Source organism: Silurus aristotelis (assembly GCF_946808225.1).
Source record: "Silurus aristotelis genome assembly, chromosome: 1".
NCBI lineage: Eukaryota > Metazoa > Chordata > Actinopteri > Siluriformes > Siluridae > Silurus > Silurus aristotelis.
Genome location: NC_139574.1, coordinates 38882535 through 38902529, shown reverse-complemented (window position 1 = coordinate 38902529; position 19995 = coordinate 38882535). Strand labels below are relative to the sequence as shown.

The following is a 19995-nucleotide window of genomic DNA, read 5'->3' as shown; positions in this document are numbered from 1 at the left end:
CTGTGTGTGTGTGTGTGTATCAGGTGAGTGTACAGTTCAGTGAAGTGCTGATACACCTTCAGGACAGTCTTCTGTCTTCAGAAGTCACACTCCTCACTGTCTCTCACTCACACACACACACACACACACACACACTAAAAAAAAAAAAAAAAAAAAAAAAAAATATATATATATATATATATATATATATATATATATATATATATATATATATATATATATATATATATATATATATACACACACACACATACAGTGTTGGGAGGTAACGCATTACTTTTGACAGTAACTAATACTGTAACACATTACTTTTAAAAATAAAGTAACTGTTACCGTTACCGTATGGTAACTTTTATTAAATGAATGAATTTGGGCTGAAGTGTAGACTACAGTCTGACCTGTTTACAGCAGAGACGCATTGTAGGATTGGTGGATGAACCACTGTAAACACGAAGAAGACGCACTGTGGGCGTGTCTCCGTTTATTCAGGTCTGTGCGGCAGTAATGGCGAGTCGAGGCGAGAGCAAGACGAGTTTCTCAAAGTGGAAATATGCATTTATTTCACTTTAGTTGAGTATAAAGACAAAAACGTTTTAGTCTAATGTAAGCTGTGTCTTTCTGGTTTGAAGGTCGTATCTACTGCGATAAACAGCAACTCCAATCTTTTGAAGCTCCTCCAGAAACTCCATGCCTGAGGAGCTAGAAGCTAGAAGCTAACCCGGTGTTCTGTTCTACATTGTTGATAGTTTTCATACTTCAGCTGTGAAAGGAACATGTTTAAGAGCTCAACACAACAGCTTTTATGATGCAGAAGCCACTTTAGTTTTTGATTGTGAATATATTATTCAGCTTGTTTTGTTCTTTATTTCAGAAATCCTTGTGATATATTCAGTTTGTGCTGCTCTGACTTTAATAAAATAGTGTTTAAAAATGACTGTGTGTTTAAGTCAGTGTTGTGTTTGTAGACCATAACACATAAAAGGGCATTAATGGGAACATTAAAGAAGGTTCTTTTAAAAAGTAACTAAAAAGTTACTTTTAACAGTAACACATTACTTTTTGGTGTAAATAATCAACAAAGTAATTGAGTTACTTTTTGAATGAATTAACTAGTAACTGTAACTAGTCACTATTTCTTAGTAACCAGCACAACACTGGGCACGAGTTTGTCCATCTTTTATTCTCCAGGCGTTTAACTGTAGTCCACGACACGTATATTTTCTGGAATTAGACTTTAAGAAAACTCAGGTAAAATTTACTACATGACCAACCACATGAACCACAATCGACTTGTGCATATTTTCCTGTATTTTATTGTCTATTATGGTGTTGTTCTGGTTGTTGTTCTGATCTTTGGTGATCATGATGTACTAATATACTGCAGCACTTCATGTGTTACTGTCTTTTACAATGAACTGCATTAGCATACAGAACAGATCATTAGAAAGAACTTTTTTGTGTATGATATTGTGTATTAATGTATTTTTGCGCATGGTAATTGTACATTGCATCACTTTTCAAGCTACTATCTCTTATTATATGTTACATTAACGACATAAACAACAACAGATTCATGTATCTTAAAAACAAAATTCTCATACATGCATTACATTTACATTAATGTGTTTTTTCGTGAGCTCATCAGTGCAGTATGTTGCATCACTTCCATGCTGTCGTCTATTATGATGTACAATATTAAAAACAACAGCAGCAGATTCATAGATCTTTAAAGAAACTGTTGTACATGCATTACGTTACTGTGTTTGTTTGTTTGTGTTTGTTTCACACAAGGCTTTAGAGGATGATGAGTGGACGTCTCGTCTGCGGCGGTAGAGGACGATAAGCGGACGTCTTGACTGTGGCGGTAGAGGACGATGAGTGGACGTCTCGACTGCCGCGGTAGAGGTCGATGAGTAGACTTCTCGTCTGTGGGGGTAGAGGACGATGAGTGGACGTCTCGTCTGCGGCGGTAGAGGACGATAAGTGGACGTCTCGACTGTGGCGGTAGAGGACGATGAGTGGACGTCTCGTCTGCGGCGGTAGAGGACGATGAGTGGACGTCTCGACTGCGGCGGTAGAGGACGATGAGACGACGTCTCGTCTGCGGCGGTAAGGGACAATGAGTGGACGTCTCGACTGCCGCGGTAGAGGTCGATGAGTGGACGTCTCGTCTGCGGCGGTAGAGGACGATGAGTGGACGTCTCGTCTGCGGCGGTAGAGGACGATGAGTGGACGTCTCGTCTGTGGCGGTAGAGGACGATGAGTGGACGTCTCGACTGCCGTGGTAGAGGTCGATGAGTGGACGTCTCGTCTGCGGCGGTAGAGGACGATGAGTGGATGTCTCGACTGCCGCGGTAGAGGACGATGAGTGGACGTCTCGTCTGAGGCGGTAGAGGACGATGAGGTTTGGCTCTGAAGCTGGAAACACATCCGCTCCCCGTCAGAAGAAATGGTTCGATCTGTTTTATAAGGTTTGTGCAGACAAAAATGTGTATGAGAACATGATTAAACACAGGTACCATAACTTTATTTTTATTTATTTTATACAGAGTGAGAAATGTCCAGTGCAGGTTATCGAATTACAGACCAATTTCAAATCTCCCATTTATGTCTAAGATTTTAGAAAAGATTGTCGCTGCCCAGTTATGTTCCTACCTGCAAGAGAACAATATCTTTGAAGAATTTCAGTCAGGTTTTAGGCCCCATCATAGCACAGAAACTGCTCTAGTTAAAATCACTAATGACCTGTTTTTAGCTTCAGACCAAGGCTTCATCTTGCTGTTGGTTTTACTAGATCTTAGTGCTGCATTAAACACTATAGATCATGATCTCCTCCTAGATCGCTTACAGAATTACATCGGCATTCAGGGACAGGCATTAAGCTGGTTTAAATCCTACCTGTCCGATCGTTACCATTTCGTAGATTTAAATGGAGAGCTATCCAGGCTAATGCAAGTAAATTATGGCGTGCCGCAAGGTTCAGTTCTAGGACCCCTGCTTTTCACAATATACATGCTTCCGTTAGGAAATATTATTAGAAGGCATGGAATTAGCTTCCATTGTTATGCTGATGATACTCAGCTATATATCTCATCTAAACCAGGCGATACAGCTCAATTAGCTCGGATAACTAAGTGTGTTAAGGAAATAAGAGATTGGATGACCCATAACTTTCTGCTATTAAATTCTGATAAGACTGAGATTTTGCTCATCGGCCCAAAAACTAGTATACAGAAGCTCCAGCATCTCAACTTGCATTTAGACGGATGTTCTGTAACTACTAGTTCAACAGTAAAAGACCTGGGAGTTATTTTAGACACCAACTTATCTTTCAAAAATCATATTAACCAAGTTACAAAAACAGCTTCTTTCACCTTAGAAATATTTCTAAGTTAAGAAACATGTTGTCTATATCCAATGCAGAGAAGCTCGTCCATGCGTTTATGACCTCCAGAATAGACTACTGTAATGCATTACTAGGTGGATGTCCTGCATCATTAATAAACAAGCTTCAGTTAGTCCAGAATGCTGCAGCAAGAGTTCTCACAAGGTCAAGAAAATATGATCACATAACCCCAATCTTATCGTCCCTACACTGGCTTCCTGTTAAGTTTCGAATAGACTACAAACTACTACTTCTCACTTATAAAGCACTAAATGGTTTGGCTCCTATGTATCTATCCAGTCTTTTAACACGTTACAATCCATCACGCTCCCTGAGATCTCAAAACTCTGGGCTTCTAGTAGTTCCTAGAATAGCAAAGTCCACTAAAGGTGGTAGAGCATTTTCACATTTAGCTCCTAAACTCTGGAATAGTCTTCCTGACAGTGTTCGGGGTTCAGACACACTCTCCCAGTTTAAGTGCAGATTAAAAACATATCTTTTTAGCAAAGCCTACACATAACACACATCACATATCATAACTTCGTGCTCCAGAACATCTGATCACATGCACATTATCAACTTGTGCTGTTAATATCATGAACAGCAGCTACGCTAATTCCTCTCCACTGCTTCTCTTTCTCTCCCCGTCCCGAGACACCCTGAGGTTTGGCCAGCTCCAGTCACATCCCACCTCGTGAAGATTATGGACCTTTAAAGAAGTAGATGCAGAACTCACAAACATCCCGAACCATCTAGAGACGTACCAGTGCCATTTGGATCCCGCTACATGTGTGGAGTTTGACATTGGACCTCCTGGAGTGTTTAAAGGCTCTGGCATGGAGAAGCTGATGCTGGATCTGTGATGATCACAAATGCTGAGCTTATAAAACCAGGAGCTACTAACCATATAGACTGTATAAGACTGCAGAAAGAACATAACTTATAATCTTATACTCCAGTAATCATGTTAGTTCTCACTCTCCAGTGTTCTGTATTGTTGAAAGATTTATGATCAAACTCTTGATGTCACCCAAATGAGGATGGGTTCCCCTTTTAAATCTGGTTCCTCTCAAGGTTTCTTCCTCATAACATCTAAGGGAGTTTTTCCTTGCCACAGTCGCCACGGCTTGCTCATCAGGGATAAATGCACACCATTCACCTTCACTGTTGATTTGTGTAAAGCTGCTTTGAGACAATGTCTGTTGTGAAAAGCGCTATAGAAATAAACTTGACTTGAAAAATGAGCGTGTCTATTATGGGGACAGAGCTCAGGGACGCCCTGCTCCTGCCGACTTAAAACCAGGTAAGTCCCAATATCTTAATTATTATTATTTTTATTTTTTTTTACCCGTCTAGTCTGTGATTTAATTGCTACTGTCTCTGTTGTCTACAGATGAACAGCTTGAGAGTAATTCAGTAAAATATGCTGCATTAGATGACGCTGAAAAGTCTACCTCTTCAGCTTCAATATGCAATATTATCTTTTGGTAATGCCGTATAAAAATCTCACATAATCCTTCCTTTTTCCCACAACTGCCCTTTGACTTTCATTGTAATCGAGTGATGAGTAACGTTTTCTGCTCGTCTCAATAAACTAGGAGGCATGTTAGCTCTTGGTTGTAGTTATTGCACATGGACTACAAATACTGTAGATATAAACTGAGGTGCCAACACTGGAGTATTTCTTTAAATAACTATATATAAAGATAGAAATGCTGTCGTTCACTTCGGTGAATGTGTGAAACCTACATTTACACTACAAATTCACAGTAATCCTGGTGTTTTATTATTAATTGGGTGTGTTTGTGTGTTAGGATAAGCCAGAGCTCGCTTTCCAGCAGTCTGACTTTGACCTTGAGCCAGTCTCAACCACAGTCGAGAATTCCAGTGTGTCTCCTGTGATTGTGGAGCATCTGGCTTCAGCAGAAACACCAGCAGATGAGATCGAAGCGCAGGAAGCCGAGCCGCCGAAGAACGAACCCGAGCCCGGCTCTGAGAATGAAATGCACAGTGAGACCTACTTCTTCTGACTCGCACACTTCATCATGTTTTTCACTACTTTGCTTGAACTTTGCTTGAACTATTTCAGTCAGCATTTAAAGCTTGAGATGTAGATGAACTCAAACCTGCTGGTGAAACGATTTACGTAGTTGAAAAGTATTAACCTTTAAGAGTTGCCTGAACTAAGCGTTAGAAATCCCCCAAATGTTTGTGGATTTAGAGCTATAGGAGAGCTGCTTCATTCTTCTTTTAATAAAAAACTTTTGAAACATTTTTCGTTTTCTTTGGCCTGGATCTTCTCCTCAGCCCTCGCTGTTTTCTCCTCCTGTTCTTCCATTTTTCATTCTGCAGCGTCTTCTGTGTTACCTGTTCAGAGTTTAGCGGGTGGTGCATCAGTAAGAATGGTCCGTGGGGAAACACGGTGCTCTGTGTGTAGTTAAATAGACTAAGCCAAGTTATTTGCCTCGATGCTTTTTTGTATTTGAATTACTCGAGTTACACAATTCACACAATTTAAGTAATGTTATGGAATTCTACTTCAAAACTGGCAAAGTACACGTTTTTCTACCAGGTTTATAAGAAGCATTGTTATTTAAACTGAATTGTGTTTGTGTGTAGATACCAGCAGATGATAAGATTTATTTGGATCAATCAATTCAGACTCAATTGAATCAATACCAGTGAACTGACTCAGTGACTTGAACTGAATCTAAGGAATCGAAATTACCGAACCAAATCTTTTTTAAATGAATTGAATAAACTGAATGGATTCACTTATTCATTTTCTCCCGCTTATCCGTAATTCGGGTTACGGGGGCAGCAGTCTAAGCAGGCCCCCGCCTCCGACTGCTGCCCAATCCTCACAGCACCGTCCCTTAACGGTCCCTCCTGCAGGTGGTGAGCCCACGGGAAGGACTGAATGGATTGAATTATTAAAATAAATCTATTGAATTAAATTGTTGTTTTGAATTCCAAATATTTATTTCTGATGTTTTGTAACTAACTGAGGTGGTCAGAAGTTATATTTAAACAGTAGATGTTATAAGGCTGCATTCGAACTAAACTTTTTGCAGCAATCGATAGTTTTGTTCAGTTTAACTTCTGTTCATGTTCAAATTATTTCAATCAAAACATTTATTTTATTATCATTCACTTTTGTCACATTTTTCCAACATTTTATCATGTGGATTTTAATTCTTAGTTACGATTTAAATGAAGTCCAACACTTTAATAAAAGACACAAAACAGACACAATATTAAAATATAAAGTTTTTATTAAATATTACAATAAACATTGATGTTTTGTCCTTTATTATATGTATGGCATGTGCTCACATGCTGAATCTAAACCTGTCCAGAGCTTTGCAGATTGTTGCTCTCCAGTGCTGCCATTTCCTGTTCCTCATGAATTATTGGGGAATCTGGTTATAAAGCGAGTGATGTCTCGTTTGGTCTTTTGTTTCTTCTTCCATTCACTCTCAAACTCCAAAGTTTCCTCCAGCTGAGCAACATGTTCCTCCAGTCGCTCTCGTTCTCTCATCAAATTATTTATCTTGTGCTCTGCCCTCTTTTTCTCTTCCTCACAGTGGTTGAGGAAATCCTGGAGCTTCCTGGTGGTTTGGAGGTGTGAGAAAGTAATTTCCTCCAGGTCTTGTTTGGCCTTCTCTTTTTCTTTTCTGTGTTTATTTTGCTCAGAAAGCAAAGTGGCCTCTCGAAGAGCAAGACGTGTCTCCAATTCGTCTCGGTCTCTCATCAAATTATTGTTCTCCTTCTCAAAGAGATTCAAAGAATCCTGAAGCTCTCTGATGGTCTGGAGCTGTAAATTGTTTCTCTCCTCCGTGTCTAGTTTGGCTTTCTTTTCTTTCTCTCTTTTCAAAGTGGCCTCAAGCTGAGCAACACGTTCCAGCAGTCGCTTTTGTTCTCTCACCCAGCTCTCTCTCTCACGTTCTACTGTTTCCTTCTGTTTCTCATAGAGCTTCAGGGAAGACTGGAGCTCGGTGATGTTTTGGAGATGTGTGGAGTTTCTCTCATTTATGTCCTGTTCCCACTGCTTTCGCTCAGAAGACAAAGTAGCCTCCAGCTTTTGCACCGTCTGCAGCAGAATGGCTTTCTCTTCATTCTCTTTTGCTAACTTCTCTATCATCAGATTATTAAATGCATCCAAGTCTGTTACTACTTTCTCCATGTGTTCCAGCTTCTCCAGATTTCTTCTTTCTTCTGGTTTGAAAAATTTCTCTAAACCTTCTGAAGAGCACCATGTTTACGTGTCTTTACTCAAACGCACAAACCTTAGAAATTAGAGAAACACAGACGCATTCTGACTTATAGACATTGACCCACTGTGACGTCACACAGAGATGCCCCGCCCACCGTCTGTGACGTCACCCGGTCTCTCTCTCTCTCGCACGCGTTCTCTCTCTCTCTCTCTCTCTCTCTCTCTCTCTCTCTCACACACACACACACACACACACACAGACACACTCAGCGCATGCGCACATTACAGAGGTAAAGAACAGATAAAATATCATGTCTTCACAACTTTTCTGTTGTTCCTGAGAGAAGAGCGATATTACAGTCATAAATAAGATAAAAACGGCTGTAAACTGTGTATAAAGCGAGTGAAGGTCAGCGGGACTCCATGCTCTCTGAAGACGGACCGGGGCTAGCTTAGCATGCTAACTTCACAGAATTATACCAAGATTATCCAAGAAATTGTAATAAACTGAAATACAGCAGTGACGCAGGTACAAGAGAAATAGACACACGTTAGCAAAGCCACTTTACCGTTCTTTCACATCTCATCTCATCTGTTCAGGCAAACCTTCCTCAGCATTTATTTTACATTCTCCAAGAAAACGAGAGGCTTCAGAATTTTTTTTCTCCGTGCTTGTTTAATAATATGTCCATCAGCATCATTATCAGGTATATATGTAACAGGATTTAGCAGTGGGATTTGCTCGTGTCCACTACGTGTTGGCTGCATGTGCATGAGGTGGATCTGGATGCTCTAATCAAGTCTCTTCTCCTTGCATATGTGGGGCTTCTTAAATAATGTGTTCACAGAGGATAAGGAGGATTAGGTGACTCCAGTGAGTGAGTTTCATCTTCATTATGGATGTGGCTCCTTCCTACTAAAGAGAAATAATCTTTTATTGAGATCTCTCCTGATTCAGCCCTGAGTTCTCACTTAGGCAGTCTTCTAAGGTCAACAGACCAATTGGTGCACAGGTTAAGAGAGAACTGCTTTGATGATTAGCAACAGTGGATTCACGAGAGCAGAACCAGTCAGAATTCTAGTTCTGGTGATGTCTAGAACAGTCGCTGGACACAGATTATTCGATTTACAAACATTGGAAGACTTCAGGCTTCGTTTTAGGATGCAAAAGGATGTGTTGGCTTTTCTGTGGCCAGAGGAAGAGTTAGTGAAGAGTTTTCTTATTTATCTCTCAGAATTCTTGTTAGTCTTCACCATTTTTTTATTGGTGTGTTATAAAGTGAATGTGTCTCGATCAAAATACAACAAAATTACGTCAATAACTGGAGCAATGCCGGCCTTCTTCTCTTCTGACAACAGATTCAGTTTAATGACAACCCGATGATGTGTTTTCATGAGTGCATGATTTAAACTGGATGCACCCTGCTCATCTTTATAAGAGGCCTATAGTTTAGAATTAACTTCATAACATTTGGACTACCACTGAGAGCATCTTGAGCGGCTGCATCACTGCCTGGTTTGGGAACTGCACCGTCTCTGACCGCAAGACCCTACAGAGGATAGTGAGGACGGCTGAGAAGATCATCGGAGTCTCTCTCCCATCTATTATGCACATTTACACGACACGCTGCATCCGCAAAACAAACAGCATTGTCTCTAACACAAGACATGACACAAAACAAAGATAGCGCCGACCAGTATACAGTAGGTTCACTGGTCGGCGCTATCTTGGTTTTGTGTCATGTCTTGTGTTGTCTGTCTGTACTGTTTTTTGTCTGCACTGTTTGCACCAGGTTGCACTCGATGCACTTTATGTAGCTTGTGTTGTGTTGTAGCTTTATGTTATTGTTTAGTGTATCACCAGGATTCCGGAGGAACGTTGTCTCGTTTTTACTGTGTACTGTGTACCACTGTGTATAGTAGAAATGACAATAAAAGTCTCTTGACTTGACTTCATCTGGTTAGGAGTCCTCTGTATTATCAGGGATTAAATCTTATGAGAACAGAAGGAATTGACAGTGAAATATTGGTTACAAAAAACTAAATCGCCAATGCCAATTTTATGCACAATATTTCTTCCTTTCTTCGATGAACATGGGACTGCACTTTATCCTGCAACATCTGGACAAATCGGGATCTTCATCTGTATCCAGTCCTTCATCTGTATCCAGTCCTTCATCTGCATCCGGTCCTTCATCTGCATCCGATCCTTCATCTGCATCCGGTCCTTCATCTGTATCCGGTCCTTCATCTGCATCCGGTCCTTCATCTGCATCCGATCCTTCATCTGCATCCGGTCCTTCATCTGCATTCAGTACTTCATCTGTATCCGGTCCTTCATCTGTATCCGGTCCTTCATCTGCATCCGGTCCTTCATCTGCATCCGGTCCTTCATCTGCATCCGATCCTTCATCTGCATCCGGTCCTTCATCTGTATCCGGTCCTTCATCTGTATCCGGTCCTTTATCTGCATCCAGTCCTTCATCTGCATCCAGTCCTTCATCTGCATCCAGTCCTTCATCTGCATCCAGTCCTTCATCTGCATCCAGTCCTTCATCCGCAGCCACACCTGCTGTTTATTCCAGTTCTGCTCCTCTAATTATTTATTTCCGGTATTTTAAGCCACTCAGAGACTTGATATCATTTTACTGTTTATAAATATTTGTGCTTATATTATATAGTTGTGTTATGATTTTACTTTTGTGGATTTACTGCTATTTGTATCTATTGTTTTGTATTTGTATTTGTACCTTTGTGTGTTTGCATCAATTATACTTTATCGTTTGACATTTTTGTAGCATTTTCAGTTATTAAAAATAAAATGTTTTATTGTACATAGAACAGTGACTTCTTCTGAAAACACACACAAAAGCCCTACATCACCTCTAATCCTTTTCATCTAGTAGCAGCTCTACATTTAGCTGCAACTGCACTAATAATACATTACAAATGTACTATGATTTAAGTGAATCAATGCTTCAGTTCAGTGAGATTACAAGTTGGGTTTAAAGCTGTAGATTTTATAGGAGGGTGGATTTTATTTCTACATATTGTTCTTTCCTTTAAAAAAGGATTAAGGGGATGATTTGGGAAAAGGTAGAGGTTTATTCATGTTTACTCCAATAACATCACTTGGGAAGGGCAGATTTGAAGAGATGGTTGTGGACTTCAGGAGAGCACAGAGCGACCAATCTCCACTGATTATTGATGGTTCGTCAGTGGAGATCGTCAAGAGCACCAAATTCCTTGGTGTTCATCTGGCGGACAACCTCACCTGGTCACTCAACACCAGCTCCATCATCAAGAAAGCCCAGCAGCGTCTCTACTTCCTGAGAAGGCTGAGGAAAGCCCATCTCCCTCCCCCGATCCTGACCACGTTCTACAGAGGGACCATTGAGAGCATCCTGAGCAGCTACATCACTGCCTGGTTTGGGAACTGCACCGTCTCGGACCGCAAGACCCTACAGAGGATAGTGAGGACGGCTGAGAAGATCATCGGAGTCTCTCTCCCCTCTATTATGCACATTTACACGACACACTGCATCGCAAAGCACACAGCATTGTGGACGACCACACACACCCGTCACACACACTTTTCACTCTCCTACCATCAGGAAAACGGTTCCAAAGCATTCGGCCCCTCACAACAAGACTGTGCAACAGCTATTTTCCTGCAAACCATCAGGCTACTTAATACATCAAACTGTACAACTTGGACTTAACACTTAGCACACACTCATCACTCATCTCAATTCATTGCACCATCATTTATTTATTATTATTCATATTTGACTGTACTACACTGTTTAACTGCTGTTTTTTTGCACCTTTCACTGTATTACTGTTTATATGCCGTCTTTTGCACCTTCGACTACTATATTGTTTACATGCTTTTTTTGCACCTTCGACTTTGTTATATTATACTACACTGTTTACATGCTGTCTTCTGCACATCTTGACTGCTGCTGTATTTTTGCACTACATTGTGTTCTTATATTCACTCCCGGGTAAAGTTTTTATAGTTTTTACAGTTCACAGTACTGTATAACCAAGTATACGGTAGGTTTACTGGTCAGCGCTATCTTGGTTTTGTGTCATGTCTTGTGTTGTCTGTCTGTACTGTTTTTTGTCTGCACTGTTTGCACCAGGTTGCACTCGATGCACTTTATGTAGCTTGTGTTGTGTTGTAGCTTTATGTTATTGTTTAGTGTAGCAACAGGGTTCCGGAAGAACGTTGTCTCGTTTTTACTGTGTACTGTGTACCACTGTGTATAGTAGAAATGACAATTAAAGCCTCTTGACTTGACTTCATCTGGTTTGGAGTCCTCTGTATTATCAGGGATTAAATCTTATGAGAACAGAAGGAATTGACAGTGAAATATTGGTTACAAAAAACTAAATCGCCAATGCCAATTTTATGCACAATATTTCTTCCTGAAAGGTTCAGAGGCGATTTTGGAATTACTGTAGCGATGAACATGGGACTGCACTTTATCCTGCAACATCTGGACAAATCGGGATTACTTTCTGATTCTGATTCTGAAAAACACAATGAGCATAAGACTGGTATTTGAACATTAGAAAAACAGTAGCGTCATGGCATAATCTAAGTGATATACAGTTATTATCCTGTTTCATTCAATGCATTAGCGTTTACTATCCTTATAAAGAGATGAGTGATAGAGCTGCATACACGCCTTTATCTTTTATATGTTTCCCCTCTTCTTCTTTCCTCTTTATTCTGGATTGGGATCCTGATGGCTGAGATATTTATTTTTTTTGCATCCTAGAAAATCTCTGAGGAAACAAAGATTCTTAGGTGAGGGAAGAGAAATGAGGATGGAAACCCGAGAGTGACTGGAGGAAGCTGTACAGCTGTTCAGCAATATGACTTCAGCACTAGAGAAAGAAAACCAGAGAAAGAAAAAGAGGAGATCAAGCTGGACATGTCCTACATATAATAAAGTACAAAAATATCAGTGATTATTGTAACTAAATATTTTTTATTCCTTCAAAATAAATAAATATCTTAAATATAGTGTGTGTTTTGTTTCTATTATTAAATTATTATTGGACATCATTTAAATTTAACTAAGAATTAAAATCCACATGATAAAATGTTGGTAAACGGGACAAAAGTAAATGATAATAAAATTAAGGTTCTGTTTAAACCCAATTTTACATGAACAGAAGTTAAAGTAATAAAATAAACAGGTATTATACAGTATTCACAGCATCAGTTTAAATATTAAATCACAATAACACAGAGATTAAATCAGTTTACAATACATGAGTTCTTCATGGGTTCATCTGATGCACACAATACTATAAAGTTTAGTTCCAATGCAGCCTCATAACATCATAGTTCAAGTATAACTTTTGACAACCGCATTTAGTAGAAAAACATCAGAAAGAACTATTTAATAGATTCATTTTAATAATTTAGTCCATTCAGTTTGGTCAATTCAGTTCGAAAAGATTCTTTTCGATGATTTCGACTCCTTAGATTCAGTTCAAGTGACTCGGTTCAAGAGTTCAGTTCGGTCGCTTCTAGTCAAAACAATGAGATCGACCGAGACTGAATCCATAGATAGTTCAAGAAATTTCCTTTCAGCAGTCTCTCAAAAAGAAACCAGCAGGTGGTCAGAATGTTTCTACTCTGTTCCTGGGTTAGTTTCAGGGGTTCACCTCAGTCAGCTTCATCTGGTCTTTTATGATTCTACAACATTCATATAGTCACTCAGGTCAACTTCCGGATTGTGTGTAATCTTCCCTCTGTAATCTGTACATGCGCAGAGTGAGTGTGTGTGTGTGTGTGTGTGTGTGTGTGAGAGAGAGAGAGAGAGACAAAGAGAGAGAGAGAGAAAGAAAGTGAGTGACATGATGATGTCACAGGCAGAGGGCGGGGCATCTAGGTGTGATGTCACAGTGTGACACGTCTATATAAACCAGAGCGTGCTTTTTTTTCTCATTTGTGAATTTATCAATTGTAAGTAAAGAGACACTAAAATTGACAACCACCAAACAAACAAACAGCAGCAAGAAGCAGCAGCGATTAGCAGCAACTAAGAAAAATTACAACCTCTCTTCTATTGAATATTTCTTTATACAGGTACCTGGTAAGTCATCTACATAATTATAGCAGAATATTGTACATTATTTAGTAGAAGACTCGAAAAGTACAAAGTCATTATTTAGTGACATTAGCATGGGTAACTAGCCGGCTAGCTAAGCTTAGCTTTTATAGTTTAGCTTTTTAAATTAATCCAACAAATTGACCTAATAATTAGTATAGATCTTATTAGATACAATAAAGTAGCTTAATTTAACCTATTTAGCCCACATTTTAATCAAACTCATGTAACCTGTTTACTCCAAGTATAATTAACATAATATACTAATAAATAGAGTAGAATAGGGTCAGACTGGGACTACAATTGTAATAATCCCTGCAGCGTGGCATGTTTTATCTGTTGTGGAATTCCTTGCCATTGTTTAGACAATACGTACAGCTCCCAGTGTATAAAATTACAGGTGAAGAGTCTTCTACAGAAAACATCTCCACAGATATGGATCAAAACATCTATGTGGATTTGGATGGAGGGATTATGGCCCTAGTCGATGAGAAAAAATGACTGTAACAAACGTTTCCTTATAACTAAAAGCACTAAACCCTTTCTACGCTTCAATTCTGATTCTTTGATAATATCGTATATCAATCATGTTGTTGTTGTGTGTATTTTATGCTGTGTGCAGGAACATGGCAGCTGGTGAACAAAGGAGGCTTCTGCAAGGTATGCGTCTGCATCAAGGCACGTGTGCGCACATCGAAGCATGTGCTGAGGGCTATCGCTTCAACTTTGACACCTTTAGAGCTCCCTGCGATGCTTGTTTTTTCCTTGTTCTTCTAAAGCACCGCCTGTGGTGCCTGGAGCAGCCCACCTGTCCTTTAGGTAAACGGTGCCATCATTTACCCCGTAAATGGTTCAGGTTTCCTCCAGAAAAGGACGAATTTGTTTGGGAAACTGATGCGGACCGGTTCAGACCGGTGATCGACATTTTGCTCCACGCTGACATGTTCTCTCCAGATGGAATGTGGCTAGATTCCATCCAGAACTCTGTCTATGATCTTCCTGCAGGACTTCAGCTGATCACCCGTATCTTTCATGTGCGTAGGGTTATTACCCTTGCCCAATCGTTTGGAGTTCCTGCCCGCTCGCTGGGTGCTCCGAGCACTCACAGTTTTCTCTTCACGGACTTCGTCATGCAAAGCACCTTTGTAACGTACTACACCATCACCTTCTGTGGCTATGTTCTATGGACAACTGAACCAGCAAAACATCGTGATTGGAATTGTCGTCCTATCCTTTGTCGCAAATGTCACACAATCAGGACAGACTCAATGGTATTCTCATCGAGACGTCACGGTGCTGGTTTGAGGTTTCACGATGAGGTGTGGTCTGCACTGAAGTCTCACAGTTCTATATCTGCTCCCCTGCCGCACTGGATCAGACGGCTATCGCCCATTCCAGTAAAAAAAAAGAAAAAAGAGAGAAAAAAAGGCAAGTGAGTCTGGACATCAAGGACAGGAACTGAAAGCTAAACCTCTCCATGTCCAATAATAATTAATAAAATCAATAAAAATCTAAAATATGAAATCTATTTAGTGTAATCTGTTTATTGAAGTGTTCGACATCATTTAAATCCTGATTCTAAATCAGTGTTTCTCAACTGGAGGAAGCTTTTAAACTAAATAATTAAAGTCCACATGATAAACTTTTGGGAAAATGTTACAAAAGTTCCTTTCAAACGCCGTATGACCTCCTCATGGATTCTTGCATCTTGTTGATATCCCTCTTGTGGGGCAGGGGGCTGTGGCTCGGGGTCATAATGCTGAGGGGGAGGAAGGTCAGGAGGGAGAGGGAAACTGGTCCTCAGTGCCACATTGTGCAAAACACCACACACCCTGATAATCTTACACACTTTTTCCGGGTGGTATAGAAATCTGCCAGTTGAGACATCCAGAGCTCCACATCTGCATTTAAGGAGGTGAGGAGCATCTGAGGGGTGAAGCCTCTGTCACCTGTCATATTATAGACTACATCAGGACAATGTTTACAATTTCTACATGTTGTTAAATTCACCAAGAAGCCAGTCATCACGTCCTGCAGCTGCCTGTAGTCTGTTCCCTACACTGCTATGTGTCAGGATAAAGGAATCATGTGCTGAAGCAGGTCAGTGTGCCACAGTGAAGGGAAACCTTATGTATCGACTACCCACCTTAATAATAACATCCAAAATGACAGGCATTATGGCACTCAGGGGCAGATACCAGACCTATAGCATGAGATTTAATAGAATTATATTATATTTAAATAAGGTCTTTGTAAAAAAGTTGATTATATATAATATTTATATAATATTTATATAAAATATTTCCCTGTCTGCCATTTCTTACTAGAAACAACCTGTTCTCATTAACCCCAGAGTGGTGAGGACCTGTATTTGGACGGGGATGGCATGGTTCTGGTGTGTTTCCCTCTGTAGTACTGGACCCAATTCAGCACATAGATCCAGGAGCACAGCTGTAGGAATCTAAATCAGCTTATTAGCCAGTCATCATCCAGGCCAAGAAATCATCACGGTCCCTGGAGACTCTTTCTCTCCTTAATCTTTCATTGGCACCGCAGCATTTATGTTTTCTTTCCAGCTCATTATGGAAAGATAAAATAAACTGATATTTGGTCCTGTGCCATGAACATAAAAGCAATAATAGCTACAGAAAAGCTCCTGCTACCCTCTGTAGCGGGTATTTAAATCCCATGAGTCTACATTCTGTTTCTATGAAGTGTTTTCACAGTTTGCATGTTAATTAGCTGTATGGTGCATTAAAGTGCATGTGAAATATGTGAATTTATGAACCACATCTGGCTGGAAAAGACAAGTGTCCAAATACTTTTGACCACACACTGTGTATCAGCTGAAAAGCAGCAGCTTCGGATCAGTTGCGTTTCCACTGGGATTCAACTCTGAAATATTACTTTTGATTTGTATTATATGAGATATTTTATATTATATATTTGATATTATTTGTTTGGACTTTTCTTTCCTCAGCATCACTTGGATTTTCCTCCTGTAGCTCCGAGAGGTGGAGGATGAAGACCCTCTGCCGGGATGAAGCGAACTGTATGACCCCTGGAACGGTGAGTTTCTGAGCTTTATGGATTTTATTCTCTTTAAAACACAGAATTTATCATTTATTATAATTATAATTATTATTAACCATCGGTACCGGAGTGAAGAGGGGAAAAGCGATGTTCCTCATTTTGTGTTCACTCCTGATCATTAGCATAAAGATCACAGACTTGCAGGAAAAAGTGGATACATTTGTCTAAAATAAATAAAGAATGATGATAAAGAGTGATAATATTTCCATAAATGTTGCAGTGAGCAGAAATGGACCTTTCGGCTAATGGTGTAGGAGACATCATCATTAGCCTCATGCTAGCCGGGTTTGCTAGCGCTGCTTTTGTGTTTATTTTATTAGAAACCTCTACTTTTTGACTAAAAGATGAATAAAACTATATTTAATAAGATAACATAAGTTACATTAGTACATAATTTTACTTATAGTTCACTAAAAATCTGTGTAGTGTATGACTGAGTTGTTCCTCTGTGTGCTTCAGTAACTGCTGTTAAACTGAGAGGAAAGAAAAATGGGTTCAGTTCAGCAGAAATGAACTGATAAACAGTGTTAGGAAAAGACAAAGTGTTCAAATATTTACTCAAATATAAATTGTGATAACTTGTTAAAATGTTTTTAATGGTTTAATAGAGGATTTATTCAGGTTTAAACACACAAGCTGGTGGTGAAGGTAATATTGATTATAGATTCCTTTTACGAGACGCGTCTCACTGTGTGTTTGTCTCTTCAGACACAGGAAGACGGAGACAGGATACAGCATCAGTCTCGTCCCCTGTGAGGACTCGGTCTCCTCCAAGCAGCTCGTCCCCTGTGAGGACTCGGTCTCCTCCAAGCAGCTCGTCCCCTGTGAGGACTCGGTCTCCTCCAAGCAGCTCGTCTCCTACCAGTCATGAGCCTCACATAGAGATATAGAGCACATAGTGTTTGAACAGCTTTATGTTATAGGTTACAGAGGGATTTCTGTCCAACACCAGGGGATCAGGAGGAGAAGGAAAAAGATGAGATCAAGAGGAAGAAGATGAAGAGAAGATGTTATGGTCTCGTCTCTGAGCAACAGTTTAAAGTCTCATCTCACTCGTTCCTGTTCAGTGTCTCACCTCAGGTCTGGGGATATCAAAGATTCCTGTAGATGATGTGTTGTGTATACAGTAGAACATCAGCTGTAGGAGAACCAGGGAATAATTGACCAAACAAGGATTTGAATATTAAGATTTAGCAGAAAGGAGAAAGTTGTTTTTGCTGTGAACTGATCAAATGTTACACTAGGGCACTTTGTATTTGTGGAAGTGGTGTTACGAATCTCACGTGTAAACATTTAAATTGTTTTTATGCCTCGTTAGTCTTAAAACTAACATTTATAGAACTGACTAAAAGAAAGTTTTTTTTTTTTTCATGGATCACCTCATATCAGTGTTACATTCATTGTGTGTGTATAATGATGGCATGTCAGCTATAAGGGTGATGAAGGAAAAGTCAAATCTAAATGAAGTTTGTCACTTTTTTGTTTCTTGTCATTATTTGTTGTCCTCCCCATGTGCTGCTGTACACAGGTGAACAGAGACGTCCATTCCACACCAGACTTTTTACAGAAATCACCAAATCTTGATTTTAATACTGCTGAGATGATTTTATAGGAGTTTAGTTTCTTATTTTAATACCGATATAAAAATCCCATACATATTATGGTGTAGTCGTGGACCAGTTGAGAAAACACTAAGTGCTTGTAAAAAGACTGGCAGCAGATCAAAATCAATCACATTTTTCATTAATGTTTTTTCTTTTTTAAATACATTTTTGGACTTGATTGTATTCAATAAAAAATATGTATTAAAGTTAATTTACCTTGTGATTAATTTACCAGATTATTTTATTCTTATGATAATTTCTTACTTACAAACATCTTAAGTCGATAATTATGATTGAAGAATGACAAGAGACTATAAATACTACCATGTGTTTAAGTAAAACATCTGTTTGTGTTCAGAGAAGGTAAGTATAATGAATAATCTAAGGGAAATTAAATAAAGTTTTGTTAAAAGTGCAGTGTTGTCAGGAAACAGAAGGAAGCGAGGCCAGGTAGCATGAATGAATGATATCTTTTCTAATAGCTCATAACACACATCTGACACGCGCTAATCACGTGTTCTCACATTCTTTATTTTCAATGCACTTCTACTCCCCCTAATGGTCACTTTAAGTATAACACAACAACAGGTCACCACATGCAGTACAAACTAATTACACCTCAAATTAAACCCCACAAATTTTTTATCAAAATCACATTCCAAACTGCAAACACGTGTTTTCTATTAAATAATATAATTATAAATATTTTAATACCCTACTGTGTCTAAACACAGGAGCGCTACAGGAACTAGTGTAGGGTTTACAATCACACACCACTTCGCTTGTCTTAACACCACCCGTTTTCAGCTTCGGCGTCTGCATTTGAATCATTGAAGCCCCGCCTCTTTTGTGACGTCGGTATCTCTGATAGCGCCCTGGACTTGCTTTTATTGTCATGACAACTTTGTTGTGCTGCAGTTCAACACAAACATTTACTGACCACAGCAATGAAGCGCAAACAAACATCTGAAATGTTTTTAATTGTTTTTAGTGATAAGCGTCAATGTTTTGAACAATCCGCTCTCCAAGACACCAAAAAAGATTTTTCAGCCAGAAAGAGCGACTTTCAGAAGAAAGAAGGAGAAATAATGACAGATAATAAGACGGGTAACAGATTTTATTTTGTAGATAAATTTAACATTGCCAAGTGCAGAGATAAAAAAGGCAACATCAGAAGGCCAATGAATGCCTACATGGTTTGGGCGAGGAAACAGAGGCCCATCTTTTCCAAGGCCAATCCAAATAGCAGCTCTGCAGAGATCAGCATGCAGCTTGGGATCCAGTGGAACAAACTGAGTGAAGAACAGAAGAAACCCTACTACACTGAATCATGGAGGCTTAAACAGGAACATGAACAGTTGTTTCCTGGTAGGTGAACTTTCTTTATAGACAAATGGCAAAATAACAAAACAAACGCATCAATTCTGACACTTTTATTGTTTTTATGTTGCTTCTTACTCTTTAAATTCTTCTTTTCTATCATGTAGATTGGGTTTATAAACCGCTTCCAAAGAAGGGAAGGAGAAAAGGCAGTGTGCAGAGTAGTGACTCACAGAGGAGACC

The 19995-nt window shown here is 39.5% G+C and overlaps 1 protein-coding gene and 1 long non-coding RNA gene across 2 annotated transcripts in view; one reads left to right on the top strand and one right to left on the bottom strand.

The window, feature by feature from the left end:
• The first annotated feature begins 2573 nt into the window (after window positions 1–2573).
• On the top strand, window positions 2574–4508 carry LOC310725528. Its single transcript, XR_014533389.1, has 2 exons — window positions 2574–4031; window positions 4103–4508. It is a non-coding gene; the product is annotated as an uncharacterized lncRNA (long non-coding RNA).
• A 6320-nt stretch (window positions 4509–10828) lies between these two features.
• Window positions 10829–19995, bottom strand: part of LOC310725262 (uncharacterized protein) — a 127370-nt gene continuing 118203 nt past the window's right edge. Inside the window, exon 5 of the mRNA XM_083540088.1 lies at window positions 10829–11062. Within this exon, the coding sequence (XP_083396214.1) occupies window positions 11019–11062 (44 nt within the window). The 3' untranslated portion in view covers window positions 10829–11018. The remainder of the gene's footprint in view (window positions 11063–19995) is intronic.